Source organism: Necator americanus, chromosome I, assembly GCF_031761385.1.
Source record: "Necator americanus strain Aroian chromosome I, whole genome shotgun sequence".
In the NCBI taxonomy this organism is placed as follows: domain Eukaryota; kingdom Metazoa; phylum Nematoda; class Chromadorea; order Rhabditida; family Ancylostomatidae; genus Necator; species Necator americanus.
Window position 1 is genome coordinate 3,491,587 of NC_087371.1, and position 18,976 is coordinate 3,510,562.

Sequence of the window (18,976 nt, forward strand, 5' to 3'; positions counted from 1 at the left end):
TTCCAAATTGTGATTGTTTGAGAGAAACATATTCTTCAAATATAGGACCGAACGTTTAGGAAAAATCTTTCATCTATGCTTAAATTTTCGGGTTAACAAAACTAAAGGAAGAGTTGATAGAAAAAAGCAACTCTAATTTTTCAAAAAAAAATGTCGCTACTGTTATTTCTCATTGATCGATGAAGGCGAGCGGAGCGAACACCAAAAAAAGCCTGGAGTCCGGTTTTAGCCGGACGTTCAGTCTAGTAATGCTATAACTGATAAACCATAAATTGCTAGTTATACGGAAATGAAACGAGCACGTCAGAGAAAAACGATGAAGACACATCAGCTGACATCGAAGCACACTTAATACCTTTACCTTCCTTGAGTGCCGAAATTTCTACTGGATATTTTCATAATGAGCTTTCATAGTCGTAAACAGTCTACCTAGCTACTATAAGGAGACTGTCTGAAAAGTGGCATTCAAATTCTAGATTAAATTTTCCATCGGAAGCAATTAAATCAATTCTTTGAAGGAAATTAGAAGGAAATAGCATGAGACTAATTGACGTGTATCTGTTGAAGAAATAAATCGCTGACGGGTTAGTTGTAACTTCATGTAGCAACAGGTGGTTAGCTAGAATCAGAAGTAAGCTCGTTTCCTCGATATTAGGCACACAAATATGCGAATAGAACACGTGATTACCTTTATTTGAGGAAATACTTAATAAAAAAGTAGACTTAGCTTAGTAACGTGATTAGAGGGAGCATAGCACGGATCTGAGGTGAGGAGGGAATCCGCGGGAAAAGCAAGAGATGATGTTGTAGATCGCGGTATCCAGGGAGGTTCCGCTCACCTCTCCCTATCTGGAGCAAAAAGCGGCGTTGGAACCACTTTCGTTCCTAAGAGATATGTTAGTATGCACTTCTACGTTCACGTTCCGGTCTCCTTAGCATTGGCCATTGGTCTTATTTCGGTAGGCTGATGAAGGATGCTCATTAATTTTCGACCGCACGAACTTAAATGCGACGAGGGCACAAGGGGGTGTTGTAATTGAAATCAATAATTGAATGTAATTGAAATTGAATTGAAATGATTGAAAACGGCGTCTTTTACGCGGTGTAGTTTTACGACCAATAGGGAGACATGAGCATGACAGAACCATCCAGGATAGCGCAATCGACAAATCCGTCTCCAGCTATTCCCTGCGTGGGTTCCCTCTCCACGTCAGACTCGTGTCATTCTGCCTTTATCTGACAACTCAGCGTAAGTGTTAACGTTAACGTTATACTATACCCTTTACTCAAAGCAAGGGCGAAACGGAAATCTTTCAACAGGAAATCGTTTAGAGCCTTTCGCGATGTCGTTTCTATTCCCTTCCTCGAAATGGCCGGAACTGCACATTACCGGTCGCTTAAGTATAGCCGGGCTCAAAACGACATGCATCACGGTGCAGCTGCCTAAGTGGCTGCATTGGAAGCGGCGGGCTTGAGTGGTATAGAGGAGAGACCCGTGCTCCGTGCTCACACCGTTCCTTTGCAGTAATGATATGGCATTTGCAATGGTCCCACGTCGATTCCAACTGCCATCTTCACCGCTTGAAGCGCAGCCGCTGCTTCAAGCGGCGCGGTGAAGATGGCAGATGCTTCATGACGTTTTGATCCAACTATATGTATCCCTTTTATGTCCGGTGTCCTCCTTTTCCTGCAAAAATTAAGAGTAGTAATTTCTGTTAAGTAGTTTCACATATTAGTCACTATTCGAGTTTGACAGGGAGAGACACTTACAAACCTCATTTAGATCCTTATGTGTTAATTGGCGGCCTGATGTCATCGCCTGACGCGATTACCCGCATTTTCGCCGAGGTGTGCCGTCCTTAAACATAGCTCTGCCCAACTTTCTCGATCTTCTATGAGAACTCGCACAGAATCAATTCGTTCGTCGCTATTCCATACTCTGCGAAACCTTACGTTTCGCCTGAACTACCTATCCACACCGAGTGTCCTCTCGTCCTCTTTTACCACTTCAGTCCAGAGCTTCCGTTTTCGGCCAGGTGGCTTCTTCCAGCTCGAGCCCGACAAATTCCTCAGAACTCGTTGATCAAGGTGGTTTGCCGGTCTCCTTAATATGACCAAAGAAGCAAAGACGAGTTACTTTAGCCACTTTCGATGGCGGCGCAAGATGTTGATACCTTCCACTGGTCATCCGCCGGTATACCACATCAATTTCAGGACAAAGATCTTCATTGTGGTATGCCCTAGGCGAAAAGTAGCCTAATGCCGACTAAGCAGCGTTCGTTCCATTCGATCAAGCCTCTCCATCACCGAAGATGGTGCTGCCCAAGTCTCCGATCCGTTCATCGTGATGGAGCGAATTGCGGATAGGTAGACTCGCAGCTTGACTTCGCTGGTAATGGGGGTCCATTACCAGCGAAGTCAAGCTGACCACAGACATTTCGTCAAGGAATTAAATGCAGAAGTGGCCTCAGCGCATCTCTGTTGAATATCTTTCTCGTAGCTTCTGTTGTTCTTCAGCGTACAACCCAGGTAACAGAACTCATCGACGAGCTCTATCGGTTGTCCATCCACCCTGATTCCCGTTCGAGGTCTCGAAGAGACCCTTATGTGCTTGCATTTATCAGGGCGTAGACAACATGTTGAAGTTCCCTACTGCTTTCGGCGAATATAACAACATCGTCAGCATACTCGAGATCGGTCAAAGGGCGTCTTGATGGTGCTAAAATGATATCGGCAAGACATTGATCTTCGCATAATGTTAATAGATAATAACAATGACATAATAGATCCCCATAAACAGTTCAAAATCTTGTTCCCATAAAAAGGCTGATCCATTAATTTTTTTTTTATAATCATGACATTCTACTTAATCATACATGACTACCGTAAAGCAAAGCTAACTAATCAAGTTACATGATTATAACGAAGTAAACGACTGTAAATGCAAGTAGATGGCGTGAACATTTAAAGTAATCATCTCTTAAAATGAGTGTCCAGACGTATCTGAAGGGCAGTGTTCACATGAAAATACTGCAAAATTATCTCAACGAAACGAACTGAACAATTTCGTTCATAAAAATACGCTCGTACATATGTCAACATATGTTTGCTAGAGTGATAGAAGGATAACTAATAATGAACGCTCATTCTCTCATTTCATTTAACTATTAATGATTCTCTTTTGTCACGCTATTTGCATAGTTTACGCTGTTTTTGTTCACTCTGGTTGTATTGTTGATACCCACATGGCTACGATTTGTTTCTATTATAATGATAACAAGGTGACTGCGACTTTGTTGACAGCAAATAGGAAATTTATACAAACTTCTGCAATTAACGTTCAAGAAAAAAACTCGAGAAAACAAAGAATAATAGAATAAGCACGGTTCTGGGGAAATTGACACCATGTCAAATTGCTTGACAATGAGCTTGGTTTTGGTTTTGTCTGGACAACGAGTATGATAGGTGGAAAAAGGGGGGAAAAGTCAGATAGACAATCATAGTTGTTTAAACATAGTTTAAGTGGAAGGAGAACAAGAAGAATATAACTGAAAAGCAATTAATTAAAACTAATTAAAACTACCATCTTCAAAAATTATTTAGGTTATGGACAAGCTTAGCGACAGCTACAAAGTTATTTCGATAACTCAAACATATGATTTGAAGCTTTTATATTCCTGAAGAATGTTTTTGTTAGAAGTTGTAAAACTTGTATTTGGTGAGAAATATTGAAGTCTTTAATGTTAAGAGACTTTGATAAATGGGTGTTTTTGAATACCATTTCTGTATTCTATACTCCAATAAAAGAAGAACAGGTGGTATAATTTTGAATAACAAAGCTTTCTGTTGAACACACAGATTGAGTAGAAACAAAGAGTTAAACGTACAACGATTTATTTGAAGTTGAGTACTTCAAGGCAGTGAAAGTGGTCAGTGGTGTCTCCACTATGAAATCAGCTCGGATGTAGTAAGCATTATGTAGTGCATAACTATTGTGTCATTGTCACATGGAACAAAAATAAGATTATTTACTGTAACCGTAGTATAAGAGGAATCGAAAATGAACCTGACACTAGTGGAGATAAATGAAACCGCTTAGAACCGATGAATTTTAATCTGCTATCGTGAAAGTGAGACTTATATCCATAATAAATAGAGTTAGAGGGTTTACAAATTGGACCGGGCGGTTCCTAAACACAACATTTGCTCGAATCTTAACCCATGTACCTATTAATATTTGACTTTTGTACATTTTACAGACTTGCGTATGTTCCTATACGGTTTGCGCTACTCACACTTAAAGGCATCACCCCACGAATCTGAGGTGGTATGGATTTCAGGTAGAGTATTCTTGTAAGGGATAGTAGATTTTGGAGAGGGGGGTGATTCCGTCCATTTCTTCCTAATTGCCGTGAAAACGGCCCAGAAGATACGGCTTCAGGCGTTTTGGCGCACTATTTTCTACAAGGAGATCGATTGGAGCGTGCCAGAATTGTGCGCGCGCTGCATCTTCCGGGCCGTTTTTTACGGCAATTAGGAAGAAATGGACGAAATCATCCCCTCTCCATAATCTACTATCCCGCATACGAATACTCCACCTTAAATTGATTTCACGTCCATGCACTGTACACGGATGGATCTAGTGATTCTGCGATACAGGTCATATTTGAACATGGGAAACAGAAAACATGGGAATCGATCAATTTGTACGTATTCAAACAATTCTTATCCCAAGTTTGTGTTTTATGTTTGGTACCTGTCAAGGTATGCCTGGACCTGAAGTGGTCGGGGACCTGTTTTGCAAAGTTCAGACGTATGGCTACACGGCTAAAAAAGGTTCCCACCTTAGTTGTTTCGTTTATACCCGAAATTGAACACTCTGTTCCAGAGTTCTGTTTTTTCTCTATTTTCGGGTTCGGTATCTTCTTCGTTTGAAATAGATGAACAAAGAGAAAGTGAAACGTGAAACAAGAGCTTTTTAGTTTTTAGTAACAAAAATTCTTTATTCACTTCCTGCTCTTTCCTTTCAAATGAAGAGAACTGTGGTTAACAAGATGTTTCGCAAGCGTCTGCATTGAACTTGAGGAGGTAAGATAATCGCTAACTCTGGATCGCGAGATTCCTGTCCCTAATAATTACGAATTCCAAACGAAACGAGACGGCATCCAATTGTGTGATACTATAGGTGGGAACTCCTAGTAGTGATAAGAGGCCTATTTGCTCAAGTTACATCTCCGATGAAGTAACAGTGGCATTAGGAGCTGTCGAGGATCAGGAGGGCTGAAATAGACTTTGTTTCGGTTGCGCATTTACTGCCGACCAATTTCTACCTACACCTAGTTCAGAACCTCTTGTACGGGACCATCTGTACAATACCAAACCGTAGTATTTACGATATTATATTTATTCACGCGACCAGACCGACCAGACAACAACATGGGATCCGCTGTAATCTGGGTGATCTTTTGCGCTGGCTGTAGCAACAAATATATTTCTGGAACATATGCATTAAGATCCAAGTGAATGTAAAGAATAAATTACGGGCGTCTTCACCTTTAGATGCCCATAGATAGAATACAAAATACTACAGAACGAATTTTAACATCAGAGCTGAAATCTTGGTGACCAAACTTTTTTAAAGTATTGCTACTTTTTCAGGTGGGTGTGTGTCTGGCGTTAATCGATCCGCTTGGGATGCTCCCCTACGTTCACTCCAATCCAGAACCGTTTGAGGTTTACGAACGTGTAACTGCCCTATACAATGACTTGCGGTTGCTATCCGATGTATCAAGTCAGTGTTTTTATCCTCTTAGTCAAATCTGGTACCATTTTATCGACCCTGGAAGGATGATAGCCTTGGTCGTGCCCGGCACGATTTTCCCAGCCAGCCGGCCGCAGTTCTCGCGCGCCGCGTGAGAAACATTGCCAATGGCAATGTAGTCCAATGGCAATGTAGTACGGTAGCGTTCCCACGCGGCCTCCATATATATGGGCTGGCACCGAGCAGTCGGGGTTCCAGCTCCATTTCTCTTTCGCCACTAACCGGATCTCGGTCCAGTCTCTTATCCGCATTATCGTGGTGTCGTGTTGCATTGTGTCGTACTCCGCCTCGTTCGATAGCCGCACCACACCACCACCGCAACAACCCTTTCCCTGGCTGGCTGCCTGCAGGGTCCGAACCGCAACCCTAAACCATCTGCCGCCGAGAACCAATCAACCATCTAGCCATGACTGGCCCCTCGATTGATCCACCTTATGTCGTGTATATTTGTGCGTGCCGTGTCGTGCATTGATGTCATAAGGATAAACCCTATTCGTAAAACCCTTCTAACCGCATTGCACCCTAGGAAATATATTGGGGCGTGGGGTCAAGGGGGCAGCCCTGAGGCCTCCAAAGGGGGAGTCAGGGCAGGGGGGAAGGGACCCTCGGATCGAGCTTTTCGGAGGGGCTAGGCCGCTATCCGGTGGCTAGGCCAGCGCAGGGCTCCTCCGGATCCGAGCAGTCGGCCCTGGGTCCCCCCACCGATGCCCGCTGCTCCTTCTCGGAGCGGACCCGGGGCACGACAGCCTTGGTGAGCCCTACGGCGGATTCAAACCTCCGATCGATCGTGCAAGACCGCTACTTTACACGCACCCCACTTCTTATCCTTTCACTTCTTCAGGTACCAGGAATCAAAGGCATCATTCTACGAATCTGGTGTGATATGGATTTCCGACGGTTAGTGACTATACGGGATCGTAGATTGCAGAAACGGGTGAAGTTCCGCTCATTTCTTCCTAATCGCTGTGAGGAGATGTGGTTTCGAGCGCTGTAGGACGCTATTTTCTACAACTAGTTCTACTGGAGCGCGCTAGCCTTGTGCACGTGCCGCATTTTCCGGGCCGTTTTTTTTACGGCAATTAGGAGGAAATGGACGGAATTACCTCCCTCTCCGTAGTCTCCCATCCCGTATACGAATACTCCACCTGAAATCTGCACCACCTCAGATTCGTGGGGTGATGCCTTAAACCACTTATATGCGATAACAAACGCCTCACAGCATAAAAATTGGCTCAACTTTTTTTTGCCACTTTTCAGCAGCTCCTGCCGTTACTTATGCTGATTTTCTTATTTTATAGTCAAAATGAGTGATCGGTCGAAGCCCATCATACTTTGTTTCACGTCTCATTAGTGTTTTCATTTGTTGTATTTGTTTCCAGATTCCTCTGTTTCACTGGCAGCTAATTTGTTGAAATAGTCAAACGTTCAGTTTTTTTGTTTGTTTGTATGCCGCGATGATGTTCAAATTCTTGGAGAAACATAACGTGAATGAAATCCCTGAGTTCCAGAGCAATTAGGGCTGTACTGTAATTGTTCTTTCATTTATTTACATTCTTTTCAGTATTTCACTCCATGTTTTACGAGAGGATTATTCTCGCCCACATTATGGACATTTCTTCCAGACTAGACTTTTAAATGACAACCAGGTGAAAAATGGAGACCGATCTAATTCAACTATGATTGCTAAAACTTGCTTCTAGTCGACATTCCTTGATTTCCTTTTCTCATGGAAATGATCACTAATGTTCAGAGAATGGGATCTTTACAGTATGGGCCACTACTGGTGATGCCTGTGTATTCTTAGATATCAATGATCGTCTACACTCATCTCGTTTGCAAGTTACTGCGGTGGCGAAGGAGCACAGGACATTTCAAATCCTCTTATGAGTCGCTATTTCTATTGCAGTCGTTAGCACATTTCAAGGTTTTTTCCTTGTGAAATTGATAATGTGACCGAGAAAATTCAACTATTTCAATTTATTCACGAAGGATATGTGGGCACTTGCTCTTTTTCTATGTAAAGCGTAGGAATCTCAAGAGGAATTCTTTCCAGTAGACATGTCGTTATTGCTTTGAGTCGTCCTGCTGTATTCTACACTCCAATAAAGCAAGAACAGATGGTATAATTTTGAATAACAGAGAAAGTCGACCAGTTTTTTTTTTTACCAATTAACTAAGAGGGAAGTGAGAAATGAAACATTGGTCGTAAGGAGTAAGTGGGCTGGAGAAAGAAAAGAAAATAGAAAAGGGAGAATTACGAATATGGAAGGACATATTTTAAGAAGCACGGTATAGACACCAGAAAGAACAGTATGGTGCAAATCTTTTTGTCGACGATCTTGTATCGGATATTTCTCACCATAAAATTCATTGTGTACACCAATTGCGCGTAATAAGGGAGAGTAAGAGGGGGGGGGGGGGTTCTTAAAAGCATCACCCAACGAATGTGAGGTGGTGCGGATTTTAGATGGAGTATTCGTGAACGTTATTTTAGGTTATGGAGAGATGGGTGATTTCGTCCATTTGTTGCTAATGGCCGTAAAAAAAACGGCCCGAAAGAAGCGGCCTGTGCACACGGCTGGCGCGCTCCAATCGAACTCGTTGCAGAAAATAGGGCGCCGGAACACTCGAAGCCGTATCTTCCTGCCTTTTTTACGGCAATTAGGAAGAAATGAACGGAATCACCCTCCCCCTAATCTACAACCCCGTATACAAATACTTACTTACTTAGATACTTAGATGGCCCTTCTTCACTGGACGTGCGGGTCCCAGCATCTCTTCCACTCGTTTCGTTCCCTCGCCATTGTCATCCAAGATGTTCTCAAGTTTCGTGAGTGACGTTGACGAGATCTTTGAGCCGTATCCAGCTGAGGTCTCAGCTGGTCCATCCGTGTAGGGGACACGTCACCCCATCTCGTTGGTGGTCTCCCTCGAGGGCGTTTAGCATCTCTTGGGATCCACTCTAGCGTTCTTTTAATCCATCTATCGTCGATTCTTCTCATGATGTGACCGGCCTATTTATGTTTTGCTTTTGATACATATTCCGCGAAGACGGGAAATTCCTCTTAAGTCGGAGCTGCGAAGACCGGCTATGTGCTGTGTGCACCGGTTTAACTTCAAAAGACATTTCTCAAGGGCTCGGTGGGTAGTAAGTAGCTTCTTGGACGTGGCAGCGGTGCCTGGCTACGTCTCCGCTGTGCAATAGAGCGCTGAAAGAACTGCGGGGTCGAACAGATGAGCAGGGAGATCTAGGTCCGTCAACTGGTTCGTAGCTTCACTGACGGTGCGAATGCTGTCCACTTTTGCTTTCATTCTCCTATTCAAATCTTCCTCCAAGTCGCTTTCCATGTTCATAGAATGTCCGAGGTATACATATGACGAAGTTTCCACGATTTGGGAGCCTTCCAAATCTTCATCCATCCTCCATCCTCGCAGTAGGCGTTTTTCATGAACTATACGAGTACTCCACCGGAAATCCATACCACTCCAGATTCGTGGGGTGATGCCTACCCAAATAATCTAATACAGTACATAACCACCTTTCTAGGTTGCATCTTCGAAACAAAATTTTGAATTTTAGACGTCTCAACACTACATATTTTTACATTCTGTGTTCCTTGGGGGTATACTAATTAAAGCAAAAAAAAAATTCTTTAAGAATAACAATCTAAGCCTTAGGATTTGCAGCCTGTTGCACCGAAACATTACTCGTAAAAAAGATTGTCTCTGACATTTATAAGCAATGGGAGGTGACAGATTTTGCAGAAAAACATTAATGCGTGTGAAACGCCCCCAGTGACTGTCAAGATTTCATTTCGCTCCAGATATTCAGACTGTCAGTGATGTATTTGTAAGTAGTATTTCTTTATCAGAAATGCTCTGGCGTGATGTGGTGAAAATCCTCCAAACAAGGATGAAAACTTCTTCAAATTAAAGAGGTGATAGAACGGTCCTTTCAAATAAGGCATATATTTACTTCCTCTCCACTGTTCTCTGGATTTTGTAGCTCCAAATTGTAGCTTCTCAAGTGTACGATCCATTGTTCATTACGTACATAACATTTTCAATTGTTTAAATAATTTTTATCGACGCCTCTGTGGTCCATCTTCTTCTGGAAAAGTCTTTTTTTAAGCAGTTGTCCTCCGTATTTTTTTTTCAGAACGACTTTAATTTCAAAGTTCTATACATATAGACATACAAGATACGAGAAACGTAACATAGGAAGAAAAGTATAATTTGAGGGAATTTACCAATAAATACCAATGAAAACACAATATTATGCGATGATTTCGGTACTATTTAACGTAACTGTTTAGGAGGTAACAAATTTGATAAACTCATTATGGATTGAAAAAGCGACGTATCGTTAGAATTGAACACGTTTGACGTTCATATTCGAAACAGTGAGCCTGTGCGTTCCCTCGCCTTCTCTCTTCAAAATTACTCTTCTAACACTTTTATTGAGAATAAGTTGTAACCATACAGAAGAAGTCGCAATCGCTTCCGTTTCAAAAAGCCTATAATTACAATACCTGAAATATGAGCATACCTGATAATATCGGATTATAGTAGGTCCAGAACTTAGCCGGTGACCCATCACCTGTATAAGTGAGTACCTACGTCATCCATATCTATCCTATCCCTTACTAATGTTATGGTTTGCACATTGGTGAAGTGTTGGAATTGGGTATTTCTTAATAAACTGGCTGGGAGAGGCTATCGTGCCCACGCTGCTCACATGTGTTTTAACCTTTACTAATGTTGTTAGGCCGCGAACACTAACTGAGTAGCAGAACAAAACATTTCTTAATAAATTTACGGAATATCGTGACGTACCCACGTCAATCACATCCATCCTAAACTTTCCTATTGTTATTGGCTTGCACACTGGCGAAGAAATTGAATACGCGCTTAATTCAATAAGTTTTTTTTAGGAGGATATTTATATAGGATATTTATATTTCACAGTCAGTTATAACGAGAACTTGAATATAAAAAATGTGAGATGGAGAGGGTTCGGTATCTGGCAGGAATTTTTGTTGCATTGTTCCTTTTGAAAAGAAGGGAATTTTGCGACTACACAGCTTCGAACACAACTTTGAGTAAATTTAATTAACTTGAGATTAATGCTTTTCTTTATTACGCCAACGAGGTTTAGGTGAGAGTTTATTTGATACATAACGAATCGGCAACATCGTCTTTGGTGTTGATAAGCTAAACACGAGATTGTTAAATAGTTTTATTGGCTTTCGGCAAAATCGCTCTCTTCAGAGTCTGAAATTGGCGATTCATTCTACAATATAAACGACCAAATCTCCCCTTTATTAAACTGGTAAACTTCATGCCTACTTTTTCAATCACCAACTTAGCGATTGCACTGAAGGCTCACCTTGGATCGGAGACGCCCAGCATGGACCGCTGACTGATCGATCACGAGTGCCAGAGGTTCGAATGTCTCATTCGGATCCGAAAAACCATCCGAGATATGGTGCGAGTTACCGTGTTTTCGACAGACATTCGCCCTTACGGTTCATTTAAGGGTTTTTTTTGGCTTGGATCCAAAAATCCAATAAAACTAGTTTAACAACGTCGTGCACAGCTTATCAAAACCAATATGGATTTCAGGTAGAGTATTCTTGTAAGGGATAGTAGATTTTGGAGAGGGGGGTGATTCCGTCCATTTCTTCCTAATTGCCGTGAAAACGGCCCAGAAGATACGGCTTCAGGCGTTTTGGCGCACTATTTTCTACAAGGAGTTTGACTGGAGCGCGCCAGCCTTGTGCGGCGCCGCATTTTCCGGGCCGTTTTTTACGGCAATTAGCAACGAATGGACGAAATCATCCCCTCTCCATAATCTACTATCCCTTATAAGAATACTCTACCTGAAATCCGTACCACCTCAGATTCGTGATGCCTTTAACGTTGTTCTGTACCAATCCTAGAGTCCCAGCTTTGCTGCGATATAATTTTTTAGAACAAAAATGTTAGCTCATCGCTGCACTGGTAGTTAGTTCTTAGAATAAGTGAAATCGTCCGACCATCACAAAAATAATAGAACCATTGAACAGTGTATTTCTTAAAATCTTCTCTGACCTATGAGGAGCCTTCTGTGAAATATGAATCCGTACATAATTCAAGTGTGTAAAGGTAAAAGTGTGTGGCTCAAACAATCCGCTTGGGATGCACCGCCACGTTCACTTCAATTGAAAAAGTTTGATACTTTTACGAGCGCATAATTAGCTTGTTCAATGACTTGCTGGGAGTAGCCAATGTATCAAGTCAGTGTTTTTATCTTCTCAGACAACTGTGGTTCAATTTACATACCACGGAGGTTGGTTGGAACCAAAGCGGTTTCGAGCCACCAATCGATTGTGCAGACGCAATGGGATCTCTTACCGACTTCGCCACACACGTCGCAGTTTTATGAGATCATATCGGTATTAACAACAAACAACGAACCAGAATTCTGTCATGGTTCTGTAAAGATCGTTTTTCATTTCGGATGAGAACAATACCAATAATGATCGAACAAACTCGGTACGAAAAGGAAGAGATGAAGCAAGAGCACAAACGAGCAACCGTCGACCATCTGAAGAAGGGAATCAAAATTACCTCTCGTAATTTTTCAACGTCTTCTTCTAACACTGTTTATATTAGCTGACAATTTTAAAGCGATCTATTTAGATTCAACAGCTATCTTGCACCCCTTCCTCACATTCTTTCAGTCGTGAGAAAATACTGCTTAAAAATTAAGTTAACTGTCAGATACATACACTCATATACAGTACCTTTTGTTTGTAGTCGGATTTCCTAGCTTTTATGTACGAAATTACGTAGCATATTGAACATATAACGATAGTAGCAGATGTGATTATAACGCCTTGGATAGCGCTGTACTGAAATAATTAAAATGAACTTCTGAAAAGAGCAAATAAGAGTCCCTTTCATGTGCCATCGCATTCGATTACTACCTCACCTGATCAATAACTCCTCCCGAAATTTGCAAAATTCCTCCTTCTGTAAAGAAGAAATATGCTGTATCATAATAAATAATGGGCATTGGAAGTAATGCCACTATCGAAAGTAACCATAAAGAAATTACACTAATAAAAACTACGGAAGTTTTCCAAATCTGAAAAAAACTGGTATCAGAAGGCCGTGGGTAATTGGTTTGGTTGAGGGCACTGTATCAGGGTTTTGACGTGGTGCGGAATCCACAGCGAAAACGTGGAGTTCGGATAGTAGACAGCAGAATTCAGCATGGGTTCTGCTCATCTTTCCCTGAAAACGCTGTATCATAATAAATAATGGGCACTGGAAGTAGTGCCACTATAGAAGGTAACCATAAAAAATTACAATAGAAAGTGGTAAAAAATGGCGTGGCAACCATTTTAGTTCCTTCGAGGCACATCAAAGCTCGCTTCTATGTCCACTTCTCAGCCTCTTCAGCAGCCTTTTCACTTGTTTATCCTTCATATGTAATGAAAAAACATCGTTATTCTTCGACCGCTCGTATTAGGATGCGGCGCGTCACAAGGGCGCAGTGTTGCAAGTGAAAGCGTCGTAGAAAACAGCGTGCTTAACGCAGTTCTTCAGAACGGATAGGGAAAGATAAGCGAAACCACGCTGGGTTCTGATATCTCCTATGCGAACTCCACTGTTTCGTTGTGGATTCCACACCGCGTGAAAATCATGATACACTCCCTCCAATTCCAATTGAAGGGGGGTGTCGGAAAGAAAACCTATAGAAGAAGAGCGAAGAACGAGAGAATTAATGCCCTGAATCCATATTTGAGATAGGACAAGGTTACCTTTTCCTGTTTAACAGGGAAATAGAACACAGTGAAACGATTTAAGGTTATAACAATATGTCCACTACATAGAATCCCTCTCACGATCACCACGTTACATGCCGAGAAAAGAGCAAGACCATTCATTTTATCCGAATAGAGATTGAAATAGTTGTATTTTCTTAGACGCATTATAAATTCTACGACGAAGAATGCATAGAAATCTGCTACGAATTGCAAAAGAAACAGCAAATAATAGGAAGAGTTGAACTCTGGCAATTTTTTTCGCCCTTGCAGAAGTTTGCAAACCAGATAAACATAGATAACCATTGAAATCCATGAATATATAAACATCATCAAGTGCGTAGAGGGTATGGTACCCATGATCTGAAAACCGAATATTTTTCATGTTAAATGTCAGATATGATAAATGTTAGTGAAAATATAGAAGATATCCACAATTATAGCGGAAAGGTATTCATATCGTCAAGAGCGAAAATGTAACTGCTCTGAGAAACCAAATTTTCAGAAGGCGTAACAATAGTTGTCGGTGTATTACAAACCAAAACAACATTAAACTTCGAACATACTTCCGTTGGCATTGATAGATGTTTTGAGACGCTGTGGAAAGGCATCGACAGTGAAACGCAGGTATGGTGCGTCGAGCACGTCTTATGCCTTCAGGAAGGCTTTATTCGAAGTAAGCAGTAAGGTTTCGAGCGGGTCTCTGCTTCCAAAATCGACCAGACGCTGTAGTCCATCGGAATCATAGCCGAACAGTTGGCTGGCTACTCGTCAAGGTTGATCGGGAAGTCTTGCACCAGTTCTTCACCATTCTCGCCTTGTGAGCAAGGGCTCCGTTCTGCTGGTAGGTACAAGGGCGGTTTCCTAAGTGAGCATTACCCCAGTGTAGCAATCTGTCCTTCAGAAGATCCAAAAAGTTCAGGGTATTCACTTTCACTCCTTGAGGAACAAACCATAGCAGTGTTTTATCGTTGGGCATTATCCCAGCAATAACCACGACGGAAGTATGGTCGTAACATCTCATTCACATTTTGCGACATGCACACGAAGTTATTGTGCAATACTACTGTACCACGACACACAAATTCTACACCTGTGGACTCATCCCATCTCATTTTATAGCCTTCTGGAGTTGGCGTACAAATTCGAGGCCGTGGGAGCCGTTTCATCACTCTATTCTATAATTTCGTTTCACTAACTAACTAACTAACTAACTAACTCACACACACATACACATGAGAGGACCCCGTTATTATATATCATGATTTTTTCTGGAGCCTTCATGGAAGGCTCCTAACACTGATATCACTTTATAAAATAATTATTCATGTTACAGATTTGTCGTTTTTATTTTATATTACTTTTTTTTCTTATAGCAAGTTCATTATTTTATCAACTGAATGAAAGGGAAATGAGAAATGAGGACGTGGTCATAAGGAATAGATAAGTTTGATACAAGAAAAATACGAATGTGGAGGAGATGGACATATCATAAGAAGCCCGATCTTCTCGTTGGAGAGAACAGTGGGGTGTACACCAGATGAGTGGAATGAAGGAAAGTAAGGAAGAGGAGAAATTATTTCCTTAATGCGCACAACTAATCTAATATACTATCATACATAACTACCTTTTTAGGTTTTTGACACAAAATTACGAATTTCAGGCGTAACCTTATTTCGATTAAGTCGCCTTCTCTGAATAGTCACGTCCCAACTGCATTTTTACATTCTATATACTTCCGGTAATCCTATTCCTATTCTGCCTCTCAGATATGAGTTGAAGCTTTTATATTCCCGAGGAGTGTTTGCGTTACAAGAAGCTTGGATTTGATGAGAAATATTGGAGTCTTTGATATTAGCAGACTTTGATAAATTGGTATGCTAATTCATCCTGTTGAACACACAGATCGGTTAGAAACAAAGAGTTGTAAGACACAACGACTTATGTGAAATTGAGTACTACTAGGCAATGAAAATGGTCAATGGTGTCTCTGCTATGGAATCAATTCGGATGTAATAAGCACTACGTAGTGGATAACTATTGTGTCATGGTCACATGGAACAAAAACGAGATTATTCAATGTTACAGCAAAACAACGAGAATCGAGAAAGACGCTGACACTGCTGGAGTTAAATGAAGCCGCTTAGAACCGATTAAGGTCTGCTATCTTCGAAGTAAAACCTATATTCATAATTAATAGAAATGGAGGGGTTACAGATAAGATAGGAGCTCCTTAAAAATTAATCGCACAAGTATTAATTCACGTATCCATCCATTTAACAAACACGTGCTTGTTTTAATACCTTTTGACCCCTTTAATACCTTTTACACATCACGCCTAATCACAGACTGCGCCGTGGAATCATTTACTGCTTTGTACACGGATGGATCTAGTGACAGTGACTCTAGTGACTCTGCGATGCGGCCTGCTGGCTTTGAACTACTCACCAAAGAAAATGAGAGCCATCAGTTTGAACAAATTTTCAACTTCTCAATTTACGATTCTCATCAAGGTATTACTCTACTGCATCATCTTCAAGTAGCCGGCGAATGGTATTGCAAAGCTTGGGCATTTGCTCATGCGGCAGAAATTGTTTTCCACCTTAGCTATTCCTTTACGTCCAAAATTGAAAAGCCACTTCTGGAATCCCGTGTTTTTTTCTGATTTTGGTTCATCGACGATTGCTTTGTCATTTGCGCTATCCAGGCGTAGTTGGGCAAGTTTTTTGACTTGTTGAACCGAAGTTCGAACTCATTAAACTCATTAGGAAGAAATCTTCTTCTTACTTACTTTTTTAATCTGCTCTCTTCTGTTTGCGTCTTTTTCCAATCATACTTTGTTTCATAATTCTTTTATAAATCAGATATAACGATAAAACAAACAAGGTATGTAAATCTCACCGTCAAACGGGACACTTCGGAAAAGCTCCAGTCCTCACAATAAGCTGTATAACCGTCTGTACTGCAGTTCCTACAAATCTCATGGCATTCGAAACCGAAATGACCGGGATCACTTTCTAGAAACAGAAATAGAAAAATGTATACTGACAAGGAAAAAGGAACTTGGTTAGCCAAAAATCAGGCAGACTAAAGAGAGCTCTGTAGAGGTACAAAACGTTGCTAACCTAACCTTGTTCTCACCGATGACTTTGATGTCCAGTAACAAAGGTACATTTTCCAGTTTTTTGTTGACAACTTTCACCATTACGGTCACATTTCTGAAAATCATCCTTTCTCACATTGTGATGGACAGTCAGCACCTTGAAATGAACAGACAAATGACCTTAAGCTGATAGAATCACAAAGTAACCCTCTGAAACCCTGGAGGACACTTGCGTTCACCGGTAAACCTCCACCATTCGGGCCCACTTTTGCTTCGACACGCGAGAACAGAGTGCGGACCATACGCAGCAGCACCACACAGAGTATCTCATTTAGGCACAGTTCATCCTGAAAACATTTAGCTCAAATGGGATTCGGAACTGATATTGTGGTTACACTCCCAGATTTCGCCACAATCTCGTCCAGGGAATGGGAGCAATAGTGAGATATAGGATATATTTAAAGGGGTATTCAGATGGACTCACCCCAGAAGACTTTGGAGCAAATCCGTCCACAAGAATCTCTTGCAAAGCCGGGTTTGCACCTACAGTAGCCCGTATCTGGAGCAATTATATCTGTGCAGAGTCAAAACGACATGAAGCACGGCGCAGTTGCGTAAGCGGTTACGCTCGAAGCGGTGCGGTGGAGCATATTACATATGTATATGAATATATATTATTATTACTTATTATATATGTATGTATATCGTTTGTATCGGAGTTTGGAGAAACATGTATGCGAACTGCCACAACTGATGTGAGCAGATGCAGACGAAGCATGCAATGACACATTGTAATATTGTGATATCGTTCAATAAATAAATAAATAAATAAATATAGATCTGATAAGAAAGATAGTAGCTAATGTCTAATCGAGTACTGTTTTGCTAGTACTGCTTTCCAGATTTATTCGTTTTGGCGCCTGATTTATTTCTCAATGACAACAGGTGAAAAATGGAAGCCGATCTTATTGGACTATGATTGCTAACGCTCTTGTTCTTGGTAGACGCATGGTTGGCTCGACGTTAATCTTCTTACTTACGCAAATAATCATTGATGTTCAGAAAATGGGAACTTTACCGTATGGACAATTGGTGATGTCTTTGTATTCTTGGATATCAATGATCGTCTACATTCGTCTCGTTTGCAAATTATTGAAGCAGCGAAAAAGCACCGTACATTTCAAATCTTCCTATTATACGCTATTTCTATTGCAATTCATAGCAGATTTCTACGTATTTATCTTTGTGGAATTTATAATGCGACCAAGGAAATTCAACTACTTCAATTTATTCACGGAAGATATGCAAGCATATGCTCTTTTTTCTGTATCAAACGTAGTAATCTCGAGGGGAATTCTTTCTAGTGGACATGTCGTCATTGCTTTGAATCGTTTTTCTGTGTTCTACGCTCCAATGAAACAAGAACAGGTGGTATAATTTTGAATAACAAAAAAAAAAGCCGACCATAGTTTTCATAGAAACCAAAATCGGGTAAAGTTTTGTTGAGTTAAAGGCAACACCCTACGAATCTGGAGTGGTACGGATTTCCGGTGGAGTATTCGTATACGGTAGTGGTAGACTATTGAGAGAAGGGTGATTCCGTTCATTTTTTCTTTATTGTCGTAGAGCCGTAAAGCCCAGAAGATACGGCTTTGAGCGTTCCGGCGCACTATTTTCTACGAGTTCGATTGGAGCGCGCCAACTTTGTGCATCTTCCGGGCCGTTTCTTACGACAATTAGGAAGAAATGGACGGAATTACCCCCTCACCATAATCTACTATCCCGTATACGAATACTCCACCTGAAATCTGCACCACCTCAGATTCGTGGGGTGATGCCTTTAAAGAAGCTGACGAAGCAGAAACGTTTGCCAAATTAAGGATCAGTAGAAATTTAGGACCAAACTGGAGTTTCAGACACTTTCTTACTTCCTATATTAGTGCTGAAATATGTTAATAAGTTTCACATTTACACTGCGTAGTGCTCTACTAACTACCTTAGGAACACAAATATGAGGCTTACAACCGTAGTTCAGCCTCAGAAGGTACAGAATTGACTGATCCTCTCCTCAGCTATCATTAGGACCGCCTCTGATGTTAAGTCGATTGACAAATCCCGAAGCGACTAATCGAAACCAGGCACTTTACGAATTTATCCTAGGACCACTTAGGGCGTTCTACCCTAATAGAAATAGAGAGCAGTACGGTCGAGAACCGTCCTAACTTCGATTATAAAGGA

At 41.3% G+C, this 18,976-nt stretch overlaps 2 protein-coding genes across 4 annotated transcripts in view; both read right to left on the bottom strand.

Moving 5' to 3' along the window:
* RB195_004371 (uncharacterized protein) overlaps positions 1-18,976 on the bottom strand; it is a gene marked incomplete at both ends in the record, with an annotated part of 37,993 nt that overhangs the window by 1,447 nt on the left and 17,570 nt on the right. The window contains 7 exons of one of the 3 annotated variants that reach the window (XM_064182186.1): positions 1,511-1,687; positions 1,970-2,104; positions 2,175-2,240; positions 6,044-6,187; positions 16,761-16,853; positions 16,919-17,085; positions 17,223-17,297. In XM_064182186.1, the coding sequence (XP_064033453.1) occupies positions 1,511-1,687; positions 1,970-2,104; positions 2,175-2,240; positions 6,044-6,187; positions 16,761-16,853; positions 16,919-17,085; positions 17,223-17,297 (857 nt within the window). Of the gene's footprint in view, positions 1-1,510; positions 1,688-1,969; positions 2,105-2,174; positions 2,241-6,043; positions 6,188-16,538; positions 16,653-16,760; positions 16,854-16,918; positions 17,086-17,222; positions 17,298-18,976 lie in introns of those variants that run through there. The other 2 variants (XM_064182187.1, XM_064182188.1) reach the window with 2 other exon arrangements.
* On the bottom strand, positions 9,005-9,301 carry RB195_004372 (uncharacterized protein; the record flags this gene model as incomplete). The annotated part of the gene is made up of 1 exon (XM_064182189.1): positions 9,005-9,301. The coding sequence occupies one exon, from the start codon at positions 9,299-9,301 to the stop codon at positions 9,005-9,007; it is 297 nt and encodes a 98-aa protein (XP_064033455.1).